At 47.7% G+C, this 16,050-nt stretch overlaps 1 protein-coding gene across 2 annotated transcripts in view; it reads left to right on the top strand.

The window, feature by feature from the left end:
• Positions 1-16,050, top strand: part of Igf1r (insulin like growth factor 1 receptor) — a 267,729-nt gene that overhangs the window by 216,772 nt on the left and 34,907 nt on the right. For both annotated transcript variants that reach the window (XM_075952901.1, XM_075952902.1), the window contains exons 6-11: positions 2,379-2,593; positions 4,830-4,956; positions 6,352-6,590; positions 9,339-9,506; positions 9,645-9,849; positions 15,402-15,685. In XM_075952901.1, coding sequence (XP_075809016.1) covers positions 2,379-2,593; positions 4,830-4,956; positions 6,352-6,590; positions 9,339-9,506; positions 9,645-9,849; positions 15,402-15,685 — 1,238 coding nt within the window. The remainder of the gene's footprint in view (positions 1-2,378; positions 2,594-4,829; positions 4,957-6,351; positions 6,591-9,338; positions 9,507-9,644; positions 9,850-15,401; positions 15,686-16,050) is intronic.

The following is a 16,050-nucleotide window of genomic DNA, read 5'->3' on the forward strand; positions in this document are numbered from 1 at the left end:
GTTTGTGTTTACTGTAGAAAGATAATCTCGCTTTTCAAAGTGATTAGTCAAATACCCTGAATTTCTGTGTGCCTGCCATTCATTTGTCAAATTCCTGCTTTCTCATTCATGCTTCCTCCCTGGGGAGAAGAATGTTTTGTTCGGAAGGAAGGTATTTTTGGTGCAGTTCTGTTTCCTGCTAGTGAAATTAGTTTACTGAGAGGCCTTGGCCTAGATTGAGATGGAAGTTTGACCTGATTAATTGGCCCATGCATCCGGCCTGGAGGTGTCTTCACAAGATTTTCTTTTTTGTCTCCTGGGACTCTTGAGACCTGGGAACAGCCAGGCCATTGAGGTTAGAGATGAGCCCAAAGCCTAAAAATATCTCATGGGTCAGGAAGGACTCATGATGGGACCAGTTCTTCACATCATCACCTCTATCCTTCAGTTGTCTGACTGTCCTGACCACCCCCATCATCAGTAAGAGTGAAGGTTGATGGCTCTGTGGGTGACAGTTCTGACTGACAGGGGTCCCAGGACTTCTCTGGGACATACAGCCTTGTGTATTACAATTTAGATTCCTTTGATCAGTGCCTCAGATTCCTATTCCAAGACATAAGCATAGCAGGGAAACACTCTTACCAAAGGAAAGGGTTGCTGGTTCCCTGAGCCCCTGCATGTACATGTGTTGGGGTCCTTGAGGTTTGGCTGGGCAGATTTCACTTGAGCTCCAACTCCTAGGTAGGCAGACTCTTGAAATACAACTTCATTTTGTTATTGGTCTTGTGCGCACATGATATGTGTAAGAGAGGTGTGTGTACAGAGGTCAGAGGATGACCTTGTGGAGTCAGTTTTCTTCCTTAGCAGGAGTCTGGGTCACCTGACTTGTGCTTGGAAGCCTTTGCCTGTGTAGCCATCCCCCTGGCCTTCCTAAGGACTCTTAAAGCCAGTGAGAACCCAGACTTCACCTGTTACACTCCAGCACATAAACGGTGCTCCTCATAGCACTAAAGCACCTGCCTGCGGCTTATGTTGAGTTGAAGTCATAGCTTTTCTGGTCCTGAGTCCTTGCCTCTGCGCTCCCAGCAAATTTCTATAGGAAGTGTCCAGGGCCGCTTGGCAGCATTGCAGCTGTGTGGAACTCTTGCCTTGCTATGTGAAGGTCAGGTTGCAGATGGACCCCCTAGTTAGTAGTTCAGATTTGGGTGAGGACCCTCCGCGGGTACAGAGAGGTACCTTGGGCACTGCCTTTGGGACAGAGCAGGACTTAGGGACTCTCCTTTGTCTTGACTACTTCTGGCTCGGCAGGGCAAGCTTTCCTGTCTGTTCATTTGTTCGTTGGATCTGGGGCGGAGGGGACTAAGGATGGGAAAGCAGCAAGGAAGAAAGGATGCATGGTTCATGAGGATCAGACCTCTCACTTAACTGAGAACCATTACTAATACACTGCCCACAGTCAGGGTGGGGGCAGAGAGACAGACCTGCTGCAGAGCCCTTCTGTGGACACACCAGCAGAGTTCTTGCTCTCTGCCCTCCCCTAGATGGGACAGGAGGGTGGCCAAAGGTAACTGCCTCCCCTTTGGCCATGCCCTCTAGTCTAGTGGAAAGTGGCCATGGGAATAGTGCCATGCCAATCCTGGTAGACTCCAGGTTTTTTAAGCATGGCCCCAGGACTGGTGTTATCAACATCAACCATTCAGAATCCAGATTCCTGATCCACTCTGGTCCTGTGTATCAGAACCTTCAGGGTAGGGAGATGATGAAAACAAACTGTGCATGCCAAACGTGCAGAGCAACTGTTGGACCCTGTGCCCTGCTACCCTGCTGGGAGACCCCAGAGAAAACACTTAGTGGGAATTTGTCCTCCCATACTTTCCGGAGACCGAAATGAAGGCTTCTTGTAGTGAGAGGGAAGCGTGGAAGAGGGAGCAGCCAGGCTGTCTCCCGTCCCATCATGCACCGCTGATTGGGCACGGGTAGGATTTATTCCCAGGGATAATGGCAGTCTTTGCCGCTAGTATGTAAGCTGTTCCGGTTGAGTAGCAGAGCATGTCTGCTCTCCTGTAGGCTGATTTCAAGCACATTGTACATATCTGGCTCTGAGAAAAAAAATAACCAAAGGCATTTCTAGGGAATGATTCGTGGAACATCCTTTGGTGGGGAGAACCTTTGTGTGTTGGCAATAGAGGTCGCAAAGTTAATTAGTGTTCTATCGATTTCAAAACACTGTCCTTGGCTCATCTTTTTGCCCATGTTCACAGTGACTGTCTGCTTTTACAGAACCCCAGGAGGCAAGCCCCTGATTGGTGTGGAGTCTCACATGGCCACAGAGAAGTTCTGTGTTGCTGGAGGGGGCCGTAGGCACAGTCGGTTGCTAATGCAGATCTCTGTGATTCCAGGAACTACTCCTTCTATGTGCTGGACAACCAGAACTTGCAGCAGCTGTGGGACTGGAACCACCGGAACCTGACCGTCAGGTCGGGGAAGATGTACTTTGCTTTCAATCCCAAGCTGTGTGTCTCTGAAATCTACCGCATGGAGGAAGTCACAGGAACAAAGGGCCGCCAGAGCAAAGGGGACATAAACACCAGGAACAACGGAGAGCGAGCTTCCTGTGAGTGAAAGCGTCCAAACTACAGTGGCTACCACAGTCAAGATAACAGTCTGTGGCTTTCATGGGCGGGCCCTCCTTTGTTTCACCTTGGGCTGTCAGTCAAGCCTTACCTTAGCCAGTACCTGGCCTCCTTCGCGTTTGTCTTCTCATGTATGGTGCCTGATACATTCATACTGATACATTTTCCTAAGCATCCTTCTGAGTGTAATAAACATTCCAGTAGGTTCTTAGAGCATGCACAGTTAAATACCTTTTCAATATGAGCAAACGGTGTCTGTCACAGAGCCAGTCCACTCCAGCACTGTGAACAGGCCAGCTCTGCCTCTCTCTCCCGTGGTGCCGAAGGCTCAGGGTGGAAGCTCCGCTGCAGCACCCTTCTGTGGGCGTCAGGTTTCCTGGTCTTCACACTTGGCCTCCTCTTTGAAGAGAAGTGAACCCGCATTCTTGAGTCCATAGTGCTTTTCACATTTTTGATAATGTAATAATAACATTCTCATGATACAGTTTTCACCTTAGGATCGTTCAGCCTGTTAGCCCAGCCACTCTATAAGTGTGGTCCCAGGCATGAAATGTCAGGCTTTCTCCTCTAGCCTTGTATGGAAAACTGCCCTTAAAAGTGCCATGGCTCTGCCAGGCATGATGGTACACTCCTATAATCTCAGGTCTTCATAGGCTGAGGCAGGAGGATTGCAAGTTTGAAGCCAGCTTGGACTGCATAGTAAGACCCCTGTTTTGTTTTGTTATTTGACTTTTTTTTATAAACTTATTCTTCTCGCATACATTGCATCGTGACTGCAGTTGCTCCCCACCCCCGTCCTTTTCCCCACACCCTCTCTCCTCCAGATCCATTCCTCTGCGTTTCCCTGGGATATCAACCAACAATGGCATATCAAGTTATAATAAAACTGCACATCCCCTCATTAAGGCTGGATGAGGTAACCCAGTAGGAGGAAAAGGGTCCCAAAAGCAGGCAAAAGAGTCAGAGACAGCCTCCACTCCCACTGTTAGGAAGCCCACAGGAACTCCGCTACATAACCCTAACATATATGCAGGGGACATAGGCTGTAAGACCCAGTCTTTAAAAGGAAAAAAAGCTAAAGCTTTCTTTGACTCTCCATCTTTGACGTTGGGACATTAGTGGGGAAAATAAAGGAGTCCTATGACCAAATGTACACATACAGAGGAGGGGCTAGCTTTGTCTGCTCTATCCAGGTTTGTCTGATACCCTTAGGACCCCGGAGGCATGTAGGGAAGAGTTGTCAAAGTGGGAAGTGTGTACATAGCCAACACCTTCACCTTCCTGCAGAGCCCCTGCCCTGTTCCACATTAAGACCATAGTAGAAGTGTAGGACCAGAGCATCTCTAAGTGCATCTCCCTTAGAGGCAGCCAGCCTGACATGGATTCAGCAGCCATTTATTTTCCTTTGAAAGCAGTCAGGGTTTTTCTCTTTGCGTGACACTTGAGTAGGACCTGCAGTGCTCTTTGGATTTCCATGGAGCACATTTTGCTCAGAAGACTTCTCGGTGTTCAGTTGTTCCGAGTCTCTCTTGCCTTTAGCTCATTAGTGTGACAGTTAACGGCAGGCAGTTTGGGGGCCCGAGGGCAGCTCGCTGGAGAGCTTTTAGTGTCCCGCAAAATGTTGACCATCAGTTCCAACCTTTGCAGTTGGAATAAGAGTGCTGAAGTCAGGACAGGCTTAGTGCCTGGTATCTCACAGCCAGGGTGCACCTCCCACAGATCACAAGGCTTGCCCGAGACATTGACCGCCTAGTTTCGTTGCTGCTAGGGCACTCCAAGGTCTTCTAGCCTGCTAGTTTGGTGTCATGTTCAGATTAAGATACACTGCTTTTGGTGGCTTTACAGAAGCCAGCAGATGTCCACACCTGCAGAGCACTTGTGTCCTCTCAGGCCAGCCTACAGATTTGCTGTCATTTAATCAGATCCCCTTTAGCAGCCAGCATCTATAGGTGATCTCTAAGGTAAAGCCACCTTTCACTAAGGACAATTACAGGTTCATGCCCCATTCCCTGGGCAGGTGGCCAGTGCAGTGAAAGAGGAGCCTATAGGAACTCCCCAGTGAAATGCTTGGACCCTTGATGGAAAATAAGAAAACTTCCTACAAAATGCAGCCAGAGCTTAGAGTGGACGGCTAGCTTCAGGAGAGAGGAAAGGTAGTGCACAGCTTTTGTAGAGATGCATGGCTCTCTGTCCTCACGGATGTCCTTTATGTCCCAGGTGAAAGTGACGTTCTCCGTTTCACATCTACCACCACCTCAAAGAACCGCATCATCATAACCTGGCACCGATACCGGCCCCCAGACTACAGGGATCTCATCAGCTTCACAGTTTACTACAAGGAGGCGTGAGTTTCTGTGTTTGTGCCTGTCGTTCTGGTGTGGAGCTGGAGGGTGGAGATGACCGGGCCTTTGGTTGTTGTATGGGTTGGCTGACTAGGGAACCAGTGGATTTCCTTTGAAGAATCAGGCCCAGAGACCACTTCTTCCTCACGTAGCCTCTCTGTCACATGACACTGTCCCAACCTGTGACAGCTAGTCAGGAGAGCATTACCTTCAGGCCTTTCTTTATTTATAAGGTATTGGCGTTTGATCAAGTTCAACCCAAAGGAAAAAAGACTGGATTAAGCTATAATGTGGGCTTGGTTAAAATACCGTTTTAGCCTCTGTCCCCGAAATACGCCATAGGATACACTGCTCTCACTGATCTTCCATTCACTCTATGTGTGCAAGGCCTTGCCCAGACCCTGCTCTGGGTCCTGAGCCCTCTAGCATTAAAGAAGAATGGAGAGGGACCATTCAGTGTCAACAGTTTCCAGGGTCTTCCAAGACGTCCCCGGGACTGATGGCATCATCCTGCCTATGCAGTCATGACTTGCTCCACGTTGCAACCCTTGGAGGCATCCCATCACCCCACTTGGCCTCCTGTGTCCAGGTGGTTCCCCCAGTCTACACGGTCATCCGTTTTCCCAGGAGCAAAGGTGCCCATGGCAGCGGCTGGTACCTTCCCTGCTGCTTGAACTAGGGTCCTGGGAACTGTTATAGCCCGTGGGAAATAGGAATGGTGCTCCCCCATCTCCCGCTGTGGTTGTTCACAGGTCTGTTAATATAATTTCAGAAGCCAGTGGCCAGCAGCCATTCCATTTCATAAAGCCCCACCTACTCACCCACCATGCATCTGTGCAAAACCCTCTTCTCTTTGAAAGTGCTGCCAATGCACTGCCAAAGTTACCTGGTGATTTCACTAATGCCACTTTCTGAGACAATCGGGAAATGAAATATTTGAGTATTATGAGATATTTAAGCATCAAAGCCAGCTATCATCAACTTATATTTTAGAAACTTTGGGGGAAGGTTAAGAAAGTTTCTGTTCAAAAGTTATCCTTTATCTGTATCCAGGTTTGCATTAAACAGCAGTGATTTTTTTTTCTTATTTAAAAAAAAACAGCTCTAATTCAGAAGAAAGTCAGCATCTGCATGTCTTAGGAGCAACATTTTCAGTCCCTGCGAATATAGAACTGGCTGTCTCTGAGGCTGCTTGTTCAGTTCTGTGGTTCATAGCTGGTGAGCCCCCGAGTCCAGATGCTTGATTTTATTCTTGTATAGACATCTAATTGTTGATGAGTTTTATTTGGAGCTCCCATTATAGGCAGTGTGACAAGCTCAGCCCCCGGGGAGGTTTCTTGAGAGCTGTGGTGACAGAGTCCTTCAACATTCTCTCGTCTCCATTGATTGTCTTTCAGACCCTTTAAAAACGTTACTGAATACGATGGGCAGGATGCCTGTGGCTCCAACAGCTGGAACATGGTGGATGTGGACCTGCCTCCCAACAAGGAGGGGGAGCCTGGCATTTTACTGCATGGGCTGAAGCCCTGGACCCAGTATGCTGTTTACGTCAAGGCTGTGACCCTCACCATGGTGGAAAACGACCATATCCGTGGGGCCAAAAGTGAAATCTTGTACATTCGCACCAATGCATCAGGTATCTACGCACTAGATAAACCCCACCCTCACCCCCGTTCCCTGACTTTTTATAAGCTTGCTATGGTTAAATGGGCACAGTATGGCTCTAGGGCCAGCAATGAGATGCTTGTTGTTGCTTAACACTGTATTATAGTCGTTTTGCTGCTAACACCTTAAATTCTCCTGGGCCATTTTCTGGACTTGGTACCGTCTTAAGCATCTATCTCTCTACTCTATGCTAATGAACCCGTGTCCTCCAGGGTTGTAAGATGGTTTCTCTCTGAATGCCCAGGATGTAGCTACCTATATCTGTTTTCATCTGTTTTAATGCAGACTTCTAGGACCTAAAATGATGCACCAACTGCTTCTAGTGACTTACTGATTTTCTGTCTTTATTCAGTAGCCATCACCTTTTTCAGCAGGCTTAGAGCATTGTGGTAGCCAAGTAGGGACTACTGACTGATTCCTCCTTATAATTTAGGTATTTCAAGAAAAATCTCACAAACTGAGTTGGCTTACAAAGCAAAGAAACATACTTCTCACCATTCCAGAGGTTGGGAAGCCCAAGATCAAAGAGTTGGCATTTTGTGTCTGGTGTGAACCGACTTCTTGGCTCATAAGGATCTGTTTGATGTGTCCTCACATGCCCGAAAGAGTGCACATGGGAGTCTCTGACCTTCTTTTTGTTAGTGTTAATTCTGTTGATTAAAACTCCATCCTCATGACCTAATCGCTTTGCAAAGCCCCAACACTTGCAGGCTAGGGTTTCCACACAGTGATTTGTGGGGTGAGGAGCACACACGGTCTGCAGCACGGGTACACATTCTCTGAGAACAGATTCTGTACCGTGAGTAACGCATGCTAAAGTACCCCAGAGCAGCACAAAGTAAGCATAAAATGGCAGAGTGAGAAAATTTTAAAAATAACGTACAGTTCACATGCCCTTTCTTCTCCAACCCCTCCCCACTTTGGTGACCCCAGAGCCGTCACAGTCAGGTTGCTGACCCTGCAGTCTGCATAGGAGTGAATTTTCCACAGGCTCCTGGTCGTGGGAATGGGTTGATTTCATGGATTTTCAAGTGCAACAGAATACATTCATTTTTTATCTTAAAATTTGGGAGTGACAGTTCCCAGAGAATCATTGCAGCAGATTTGGGGCGGGGGGGGGGGGGGTTGTAATTTCTTCTTACAGCAGATCCTTAAGAAATCTGATTCTTCTTCCTAAATATTAAAAACTGCATTTTGGCGCCTGTCCTCACAAGTGCTCAGGACCGGTGTGACACACACGGTCCATCCTTTGCCTCTGCTTCATCTGGGAAACCTGTCATTGAACTATCTAGTAATAAACTGTTTGGGGAATACTTCTGGGAACCCTTAAGGGAGCAGGCACCACAAGGGTTATATTTTCTTTGCAAAAGTTAGTATTAATCCTGCTCTCCCAACGTGCTGCCCCTCAGCAGTTCTCAGGGTCTGTGGCGTTTCAGACATGAGTTAGGCTTTCTATTGATGTGGCATACGACCAGAAACGACCTGGCAAGGAAAGGGTTTGACTTACCTATCTGGATCACAGTCGGTCATTAAGGAAGCCACGGCAGGAACTTGTGCAGAGGCAAGAACCGGGGGGGAAGTGCTGCTAACTTACTGACTTGCTCCCCATGGTTGTTCATCCTCCTTTCTTATAGGACCCAGGACCCCAGCCCAGGGTTGGCGCCACCCACAGTGGGCTGGACCCTCCCCCATCAGTCACTAATTAAGAAAATACCCTGCGGGCCTGCCTATAGCTCTGTCTTACTATCTTCTTGAGGCATTTTCTCAATTTAGTTTCCCTCCACTCACTGTGTCAAGTTGACATCGAACTAGGCAGCACAACCTGTTTTCACCTTTCAGATTTAAAAACATCTTGTTTGGACCTCATGCTTAAAAGACATACCATGATGTCGTGTGTGTGTGTGTGTGTGTGTGTGTGTGTGTGTGTGTGTGTGTGTGTTGGGGCTAGGGAGTGCTTTGGCTGTAGCATTGATTTTGCCATAGGAACTCCACTGAGAACATGACGGTAGTCCTGGGTGTTTTCCTTTTTACATCGAATCAATTCTGCGTTTTGAGTTTGCGCATCGGTAGTGAGTAAGCTTCGCTTAGATTATTGAACTCCTCTTCCTGATAACAGAGGACTTTGCATAAAACCAGCGCTCATGTGTAGTGGCTTCCCAGCATCCTAGCCTTGCCATCCCACAGAATGCCCACAGGATCTTTGATTCCATACTCCTTGTTCCGTCATTTCTTTCATACAGGTGCAGGCGCACACACTGCCCCACACTCTTTCCAGCCCCTGCTTCCGCTTTTTATTTTGTCTCCCTGTCATTTTTTGTCAGAGATTCAAATTTGCAATCACAGATAAAGTCCTGTGGAGTCCAGTTTGCCCAAATTTGCTAAAACACACCGGAGAGTGGCATTTGTCACGTGCAAATTAACTGTGGGTTTTTAAAGTCCCCTTTAACCCTGGCTGTGTGCTTACAGTCTATTCAGTCCAGCCCTGTGAACCGCGCATGTTTGCGTAGAGCTTATCTGAGAACAGATGCTCTGAAGAGAAGGCTGGTATTCCAGTTAATGCTCTTCCTAAACAAGGCTCGGGGTTCACTCTGGGCTCCGCTGGCCCTCTTGCTATCTTGGTGGCCAGGTCAGACTTGCAGCTTCCTGTTGGTTTGCATCGAGTCCCTGATAACCTCGACCTCGGGCTGTTTTCTGAAATGTCCTCTGTTCGTGTTTCCAGTTCCTTCCATTCCCCTAGACGTTCTTTCCGCGTCAAACTCCTCTTCTCAGCTGATTGTGAAGTGGAACCCCCCAACTCTGCCCAATGGTAACTTAAGTTACTACATTGTGAGGTGGCAGCGGCAGCCACAGGATGCCTATCTGTACCGGCACAACTACTGTTCCAAAGGTGAGCCGGGGCAGCAGTGGGCAGGCGGTGTCGGAGGGGTACCCGAGCGCCAGTGTGAGAAGCCCGTCCTGTGCCGGGCTTGTTGCTCCGTTGAACGGCGCTGTGCTTGGCTTTCATCCCCACTCTGTTCTGTCTCAGACAAAATACCCATCAGAAAGTACGCGGATGGCACCATCGATGTGGAGGAGGTGACCGAGAACCCCAAGACAGAAGTGTGTGGTGGTGACAAAGGGCCTTGCTGTGCTTGTCCCAAAACTGAAGCCGAGAAGCAGGCCGAGAAGGAAGAGGCTGAGTACCGCAAGGTCTTTGAGAATTTCCTTCACAATTCCATCTTCGTGCCCAGGTGAGTGTCCCCTTTGGAAGTGCTGCGTTTGGTGCTATTCAGTGAGTTCTATCTCTTCATTCCCCCACTGCAATGTAGGAGCCAGCTTAGAGGGTGCAACAGAAGATGATGTCCCTGTGGTGAGCAGAGCTCCTAGAAAGGGTAGCCCTGCAGGAAGGGGCCCAGGACTCATGTTGCAGGAGCAGGGGCGTGTGCATGAGAATTACACCTCAGCCGCATCCCCTCCCTCATCTTCACCAAGCACTGCCTGGATCACTTGACTGTCCTTGCAGAAGCCAGTAAAGGGAAAAGCTGAGGTTTGGGCCCATCTCTGCCCTCCCCTCCTCTGTCCTTGGACTCCCTCAACCTGGCTGAGGAATGATTCAGCGGGACCTGGAATCAGAGTCGGTTTTAAAAGGGACCCAGCTCCAAAACAGCCATGTGCTCTATGTGTCCATTTTAACCACGTTTCTTAAGTCGTATGGAGCACTGTCCCATGAATCCCCTCTGCTCCTGTGTTCTGCCCTCAGTTTCTGCAAAGTAAAACTGAAAATAGAAAAGGGGACTAGTAAGCTGTCTCAGTGGGTAAAGGCGGCTCCTCCTCAGAACCGTATGGTGGAAGGAGAGAGCTGATCCCTACAAGTTGTCGTCTGATGTCTACGCTCATGCTGGGGTAGGGGGGACAGAAGTATATGTGTTAATTTTTTTTTAATAAAAGAAAGGAAAAGTCCATTACCAGCAGAAGGAGAAACTCAGTTGTTCATCTGTCCATGGATAGATATTAACAAATGGTGGCATACCCATTCGATGGAATACTAGTTAGCTATAAAACAGAAAGAAATTCTGACTACTGATACAACATGCACAAGCCCTGAAAGCTCCATCAAAAAAAAAATGAAACAAAGCTAGACAGTAAAGAATAAATGCTGTGTGGTTTTATGTGTATGAAATAGAAGAGACATGTGGCAGATTAGGGGGTGAGAGCAGGATACAGAGGAAAATAGGTGATCATTTTTCAATAGTAGAGTTTCTGTTTAAGGCAGTGCGGTCTTTAGGAAGCAGTGACGAGGGTCGCACATTTTCACCGTAGCCAAATGTCATTAAATCGCATACTTAAAATAGTTAAACACCTGTGTTAGAGATCGTTTTTTTTAACTTACTGATTTACTTTATGACAGTTAGAACGATGAGCACGGTAGTTGTGTTTGGTTTTTTTAGCATATGTGCTGCAGAAGCAAACACAACGCAGTAGGATCTTTTAAAGACCAGAGGAGCCAGTGATATATGGGAAGGAGATTAAGGAAATGACCCTGGGCTCTCCTGAAAGGCTGTGTACAACCTTGGACGGCTAGGTTCAGATCAGTGAGGTGCCCACCCCAGTCCCTATAGTACCTCAGCTGCCTACTACAGTGCTCTAGGCTTGTTCCCTCCCCTTGAGGTCCCACAAGCCCTTAGCGGCTGTTAATCCTGCTGTTACTTTGTCTTTAGTGCCTTTCTTGGATTTGTATCCGCAAATGGATTTAAAAATGACTTCTTGATATTTGTGAAGTCGTCAAAGATAGCCACCTCACTCTGAAGAGTCAATAGAGTCAAAAATAAAGACCTGTTAGCTCTCGAGGCTCCAGTCCATTTGAGACTAGAATTCCTGGATTCCTGGCAGCCTTCTTCCCCTTCCCTCCTCTCACGGGCTGTGCATTCTCCCATCTGCCTCACAGACCTCAGCTCCTCTTGGTTGGAAGGCTGCTGGGCTGCTGTTGAAGTCCTCTCTGTGGGTCAGGATGCACTACTGTTTTTTACCTGTGTTCTCTGTGTATCACGTGTGTTTCCTTGAATTTGAAAGCCGAAAGGCAGAAAAGACATCAAACGTGTTTAAAAACTGGATGCAGTGACCTCTCTGTCCTAATTAATTTACCGACAGTTTGAGTCTTAGGTCTCGGACCTACATTCTCCAGCACCAAATCTCTTTCCTTTCAGTAGGTTGTCTGTATGGGCCAGTCCACCCAAACCGGCACTCAGCTAGTAAGAGTTCCTGTAACCACAAGAATTCCTAGGTATAGTGTCCCAAGGAGGCCAGGCAGGATGTCCTCCCCTCTCCCAACACTGTGCTGGTGACAGTCAAATTCAGGACTTCTTCACCTTACACGTGTTCGGCACTGCCAGAGGTTCAGGTTGTGAGGAAGGATTATCGGTTCTTTTGTTGTTGCTGACAGATTATCTGATGCTTTGGCAGTGTATATAGCTCAACAATTTTAGAGAGAGAAGAACACAGAGCCAGCATATGCTCTGCTCAGATGAAGGCATCCTTGGCTGTGTCGCAGGGCATCCTGGCAGAAGTGCTTGTGGGACAGAGAGAATTTAAGGCAGACAGGAAGCTGGGCAGAAGTTGAGAGCTTAGTGTTTTGCATAAGGGGCAACTTCTGTTTAGACCAGCATGAACCTTCTTCACAACACCACCCAGTCACATCAGGATCTCCTAATGGGGCCCCTTCCTCTGTGCTGCTGCCCCCCTGGTGACCAAACATCCACCAATCCAACATGAGAACCAAGGGAGAACAAACCATAGCAGAAAAGCCCCTAACCTTTAGTTGTTTTCAGATGACATCCCTTTTGCTGCTGTGGATATCAAGTGTGGAGCACCAGGTTAAGAGATGGGGCAGCAGAGCTGTGGTTGACCTAGATGTGAATGAAGTATTTGTACTCTCAGCCAGATCCTGCGTGCTAAATGCCGTCACCCTATCTTACAGCCTGGCTTCTCCGTCCTACAACAAGCCCAACGTATAGATATGTGTCACCATACCTAGGTATTTGGGTTTTTGGTTTGGATTGGTTTGATTGTTTTTGGTTTTTGTCTCCTACCAAGGCATAGATCTGGCATCCATACACACTGTAGCAAGGCCCCTGTAAAGGAGCACCCTAGGTGACAGGAATGAGTCATGGAGTCTCTTGTGGTGGTACAACTGAATCATCTAAAGACTGTTCCTTCTTTCATGTCATTCTAGGCACAGTTTATTTGGGGGCTAAAGGCAAATAAGTCAGATTGAGTCCGTCTGCAGTGTCTGACTCTGCCTGTGCGTTTATAGTAGAATGAAAGCTAGTGTATATTATGTTACTTCATGAACTTGGTCTTTGGGAAATGACTTCTGTGGGCCACTATCTTTATATTTCGAGTTATGTCACTAAAACATTGACAAATGTTAAGAGAGACAAGCTTCTCCAATGGTCATAGGTTATTTCTTGAAGTGAGGAAAACTGACGGTACAATGTAGGGGAAGACTGCTTGTTTGTCCCTGGCTGCTCAGACCATGAAATAATCGCACAGAAACTATATTATTTAGATCACTGCTTGGCCAATCACTTAAGCGTATTGCTAGTTAGCTCTTAAATCTTTGATTTACCCGTTTCTATTAATCTGTGTATCACCATGTGGCTGTGATTGTGGCTTACCCACAAGGTTCTAGCTGGTGGCTGCTGTCTTTCTCCTCGGGTGGCACCATGGCGTCTCACTGACTCCACCTTCTTTGTCCCAATGTTCAGTTTAGCCCCCCCCCCCACCTAGCTCTATTCTGCCCTATCAGCAGTTTCTTTATTAACCAATAAAAGCAAGACATATACAGAAGGACTTCCCATACCATTTTTGTGTTTAAATAAAAGGGAAGGTTTTAACTTTAACATAGTAAAATTACATATAACAAAACAGGTATCAAGCAAGAATTACAGTTACAACATTTATACCTACTTTATCTTTTATCATAACTAAGGAAAACCGTAATTATAACTATCTATTCTTCAACTCCATCAAAAACTCCGGAAGGATATAAGATTAAGTGTGCTGTTAGTCACCCCAGTTGACATGTAGCTGTTGACAAAGCTGGGCCACCTTGTTTATGTCGTCCCCAGTCTTCTAGTGCCTGTATTGCCTCCCTCCCTAGTCCTGACTCTGTATCCACAGTAACTGCTACACAGTGTGCAGAAGTGTAGTGTTTACAAATGAGTAGACTGCTGAGTGTGCTTGGTCCTGTGACCCAGTTACAAAGCAGGGAGTGGACGTAACATCATTCTTCAATAAATCAAATACAAACAACCTTTTACATGTAGGCACAGTTTTGTTGTGTTGGTCTTGAAAAGGAGGGAGGCAGGAAACGTATTACTGCTGTTTTGAATGTCTCCCTGGCTGGGGGGAGGGGCCTTGTTTCTTCCTTTCAGGAAGGTAGGTGGTTTGCTGACAAGTTGGTTTTTCAGGGTGTGAGCATGGTAGACTAGTACATCGCTCTTCCTTCTCCAGCATCAGGAAAACAAATGCCCATTCCTGAGTTTTGAGATGAGGTCCTGCACGGGCAGTTTAGATACTTGTATTGGGGCCTGCCGTGTCAGCACCGAGCAAAGAACTGTGGTTTTGGTAGCAGGTCCGTCAGCCAAGCAGACTGGGGAGCATGCAGCCCTTTCCCTGGCTCTCTCCCTTACCCTTCCAGATGCTGGCTTAGACAGCATCCACAGGCCTGGAGCATGGCTTCCAAGGTGTCCCCCTCTGTATGTGTATTTCTGCTCCTCTCAGCTGGGCTCTCCTGCACGGAGACCGGTGAGCTCCATATTCTGGGCCCTCTTATTCTCTTGCACTCCTGATGTTCTTACCAGGTGGACTGCATCCCACCTGGTGATCTCATCCCTTGCCCAGTCCCAAGCACTGCAGGAATAGCTTCAGCACCCAGCTTTCCCACCATTCACCCGCGGCTAGCCTGAGGGTGGTGTATCCCTCATAGGGGTGTTTGTCTGGTGTTATTTTTTTATTTCCTCTGTTCTTATCGGTGTTATAAGCCTGATTTTTTAAGGTTTCCGGAGGGAGAGGGAGGCCCAGCCATCTTTTTCTGTTGCTCTTATGTTATTTCTCAAGCCAACACAAGTCAGTGGCTGAGGCTCCACTCCCTTTACAAGCAGGCTATCGGGAGGCCACAGGTACCCACTGCTAAAGGAGAAGCAAAGCCAGGCTTGATGGACTTCCAAGACCATGATGCATATTCGGGACTGTGGGCATCAATCAGTAGGAACCCCTGTTCCTCAGGAAAATCCCTGGGATTTTAGGTACTTGCTAGCTTCTCAAACCAGGGCATCTTCATTTCAGAGACAATCAAGGAAGCTACTCCTGTAGGCCTTTGGGTCCCTTCTGCCCCGTGTGTCTTAGGCCTGTGCTACTTCACCTTTCACCTAATCAGTCTTAACTGAGGCGATTTGGTTTATCCTAATACTCAGTCATCAGAGCTGACCAAGTAGCACTGTTGGTTGGGTGAAACAGAACAATGCCTGGCTAAGAACGGCTGATGCCTTGTTTCCTAGTAACATTGAAGGACCACTTGTGTGGGTGTAGGTGTGAATGTGAGTGTTTCTGAGGGTGCCACAGAGAATGCAAGGTGGGTCCTGAAGAAGGAAATCCCCTGGTTATTTGTTGGTTCTCATCCAAGGAGCCTGAAGAGTTTTGTTTATTTCAAGGTTAGGATTTTCCTTTTCTGTTACTTCCGTCTCGGCCATAGAAAAGAAAAGGAAGCTGATACACTTACTAGCTGGCCTTCTCTTCCTTGCAGACCCGAAAGGAAGCGGAGAGATGTCATGCAAGTGGCCAACACCACCATGTCTAGCCGAAGCAGGAACACCACGGTGGCAGACACCTACAATATCACAGACCCGGAAGAAGTCGAGACAGAATACCCTTTCTTTGAGAGCAGGGTGGATAACAAGGAGAGAACTGTCATTTCCAACCTCCGGCCTTTCACTTTGTACCGCATTGATATCCACAGCTGCAACCATGAAGCTGAGAAGCTGGGCTGCAGTGCCTCCAACTTCGTCTTTGCGAGAACCATGCCTGCAGGTACGCCACCGCGTTACGGCCTCTTGGGAGAGGCCGACAGCCCGTAGAATCAGCCCTACGAATGTGTGGTCATTGGTAAACAACCTTGTCCATCAGGTGCCTCAGGAACAGAGAGTGTGTTCCCAGCGCCAGCTCCCATCCCAGACTCACTTGAGAAACTCTTTTTAAGCCTCCTTCAGGGCTCCTACTCATGCTTGGTTCACATGGTGTGCTCACACAGCCCCGCCCTCTTCTGTGCACAGCTGAGGGAGTTAGCTTGCTGTCGCTATCACAAAATACCTGAGATAATCATCTTACCAGGAGGAAAGGTTTATTCTAGACTCAGTGTTTGGGAAGCACTTGCCTAATTGCATTTGGGCTTGTAA

The sequence above is a fragment of the Microtus pennsylvanicus genome, chromosome 18 (assembly GCF_037038515.1).
Source record: "Microtus pennsylvanicus isolate mMicPen1 chromosome 18, mMicPen1.hap1, whole genome shotgun sequence".
Classification (NCBI taxonomy): domain Eukaryota; kingdom Metazoa; phylum Chordata; class Mammalia; order Rodentia; family Cricetidae; genus Microtus; species Microtus pennsylvanicus.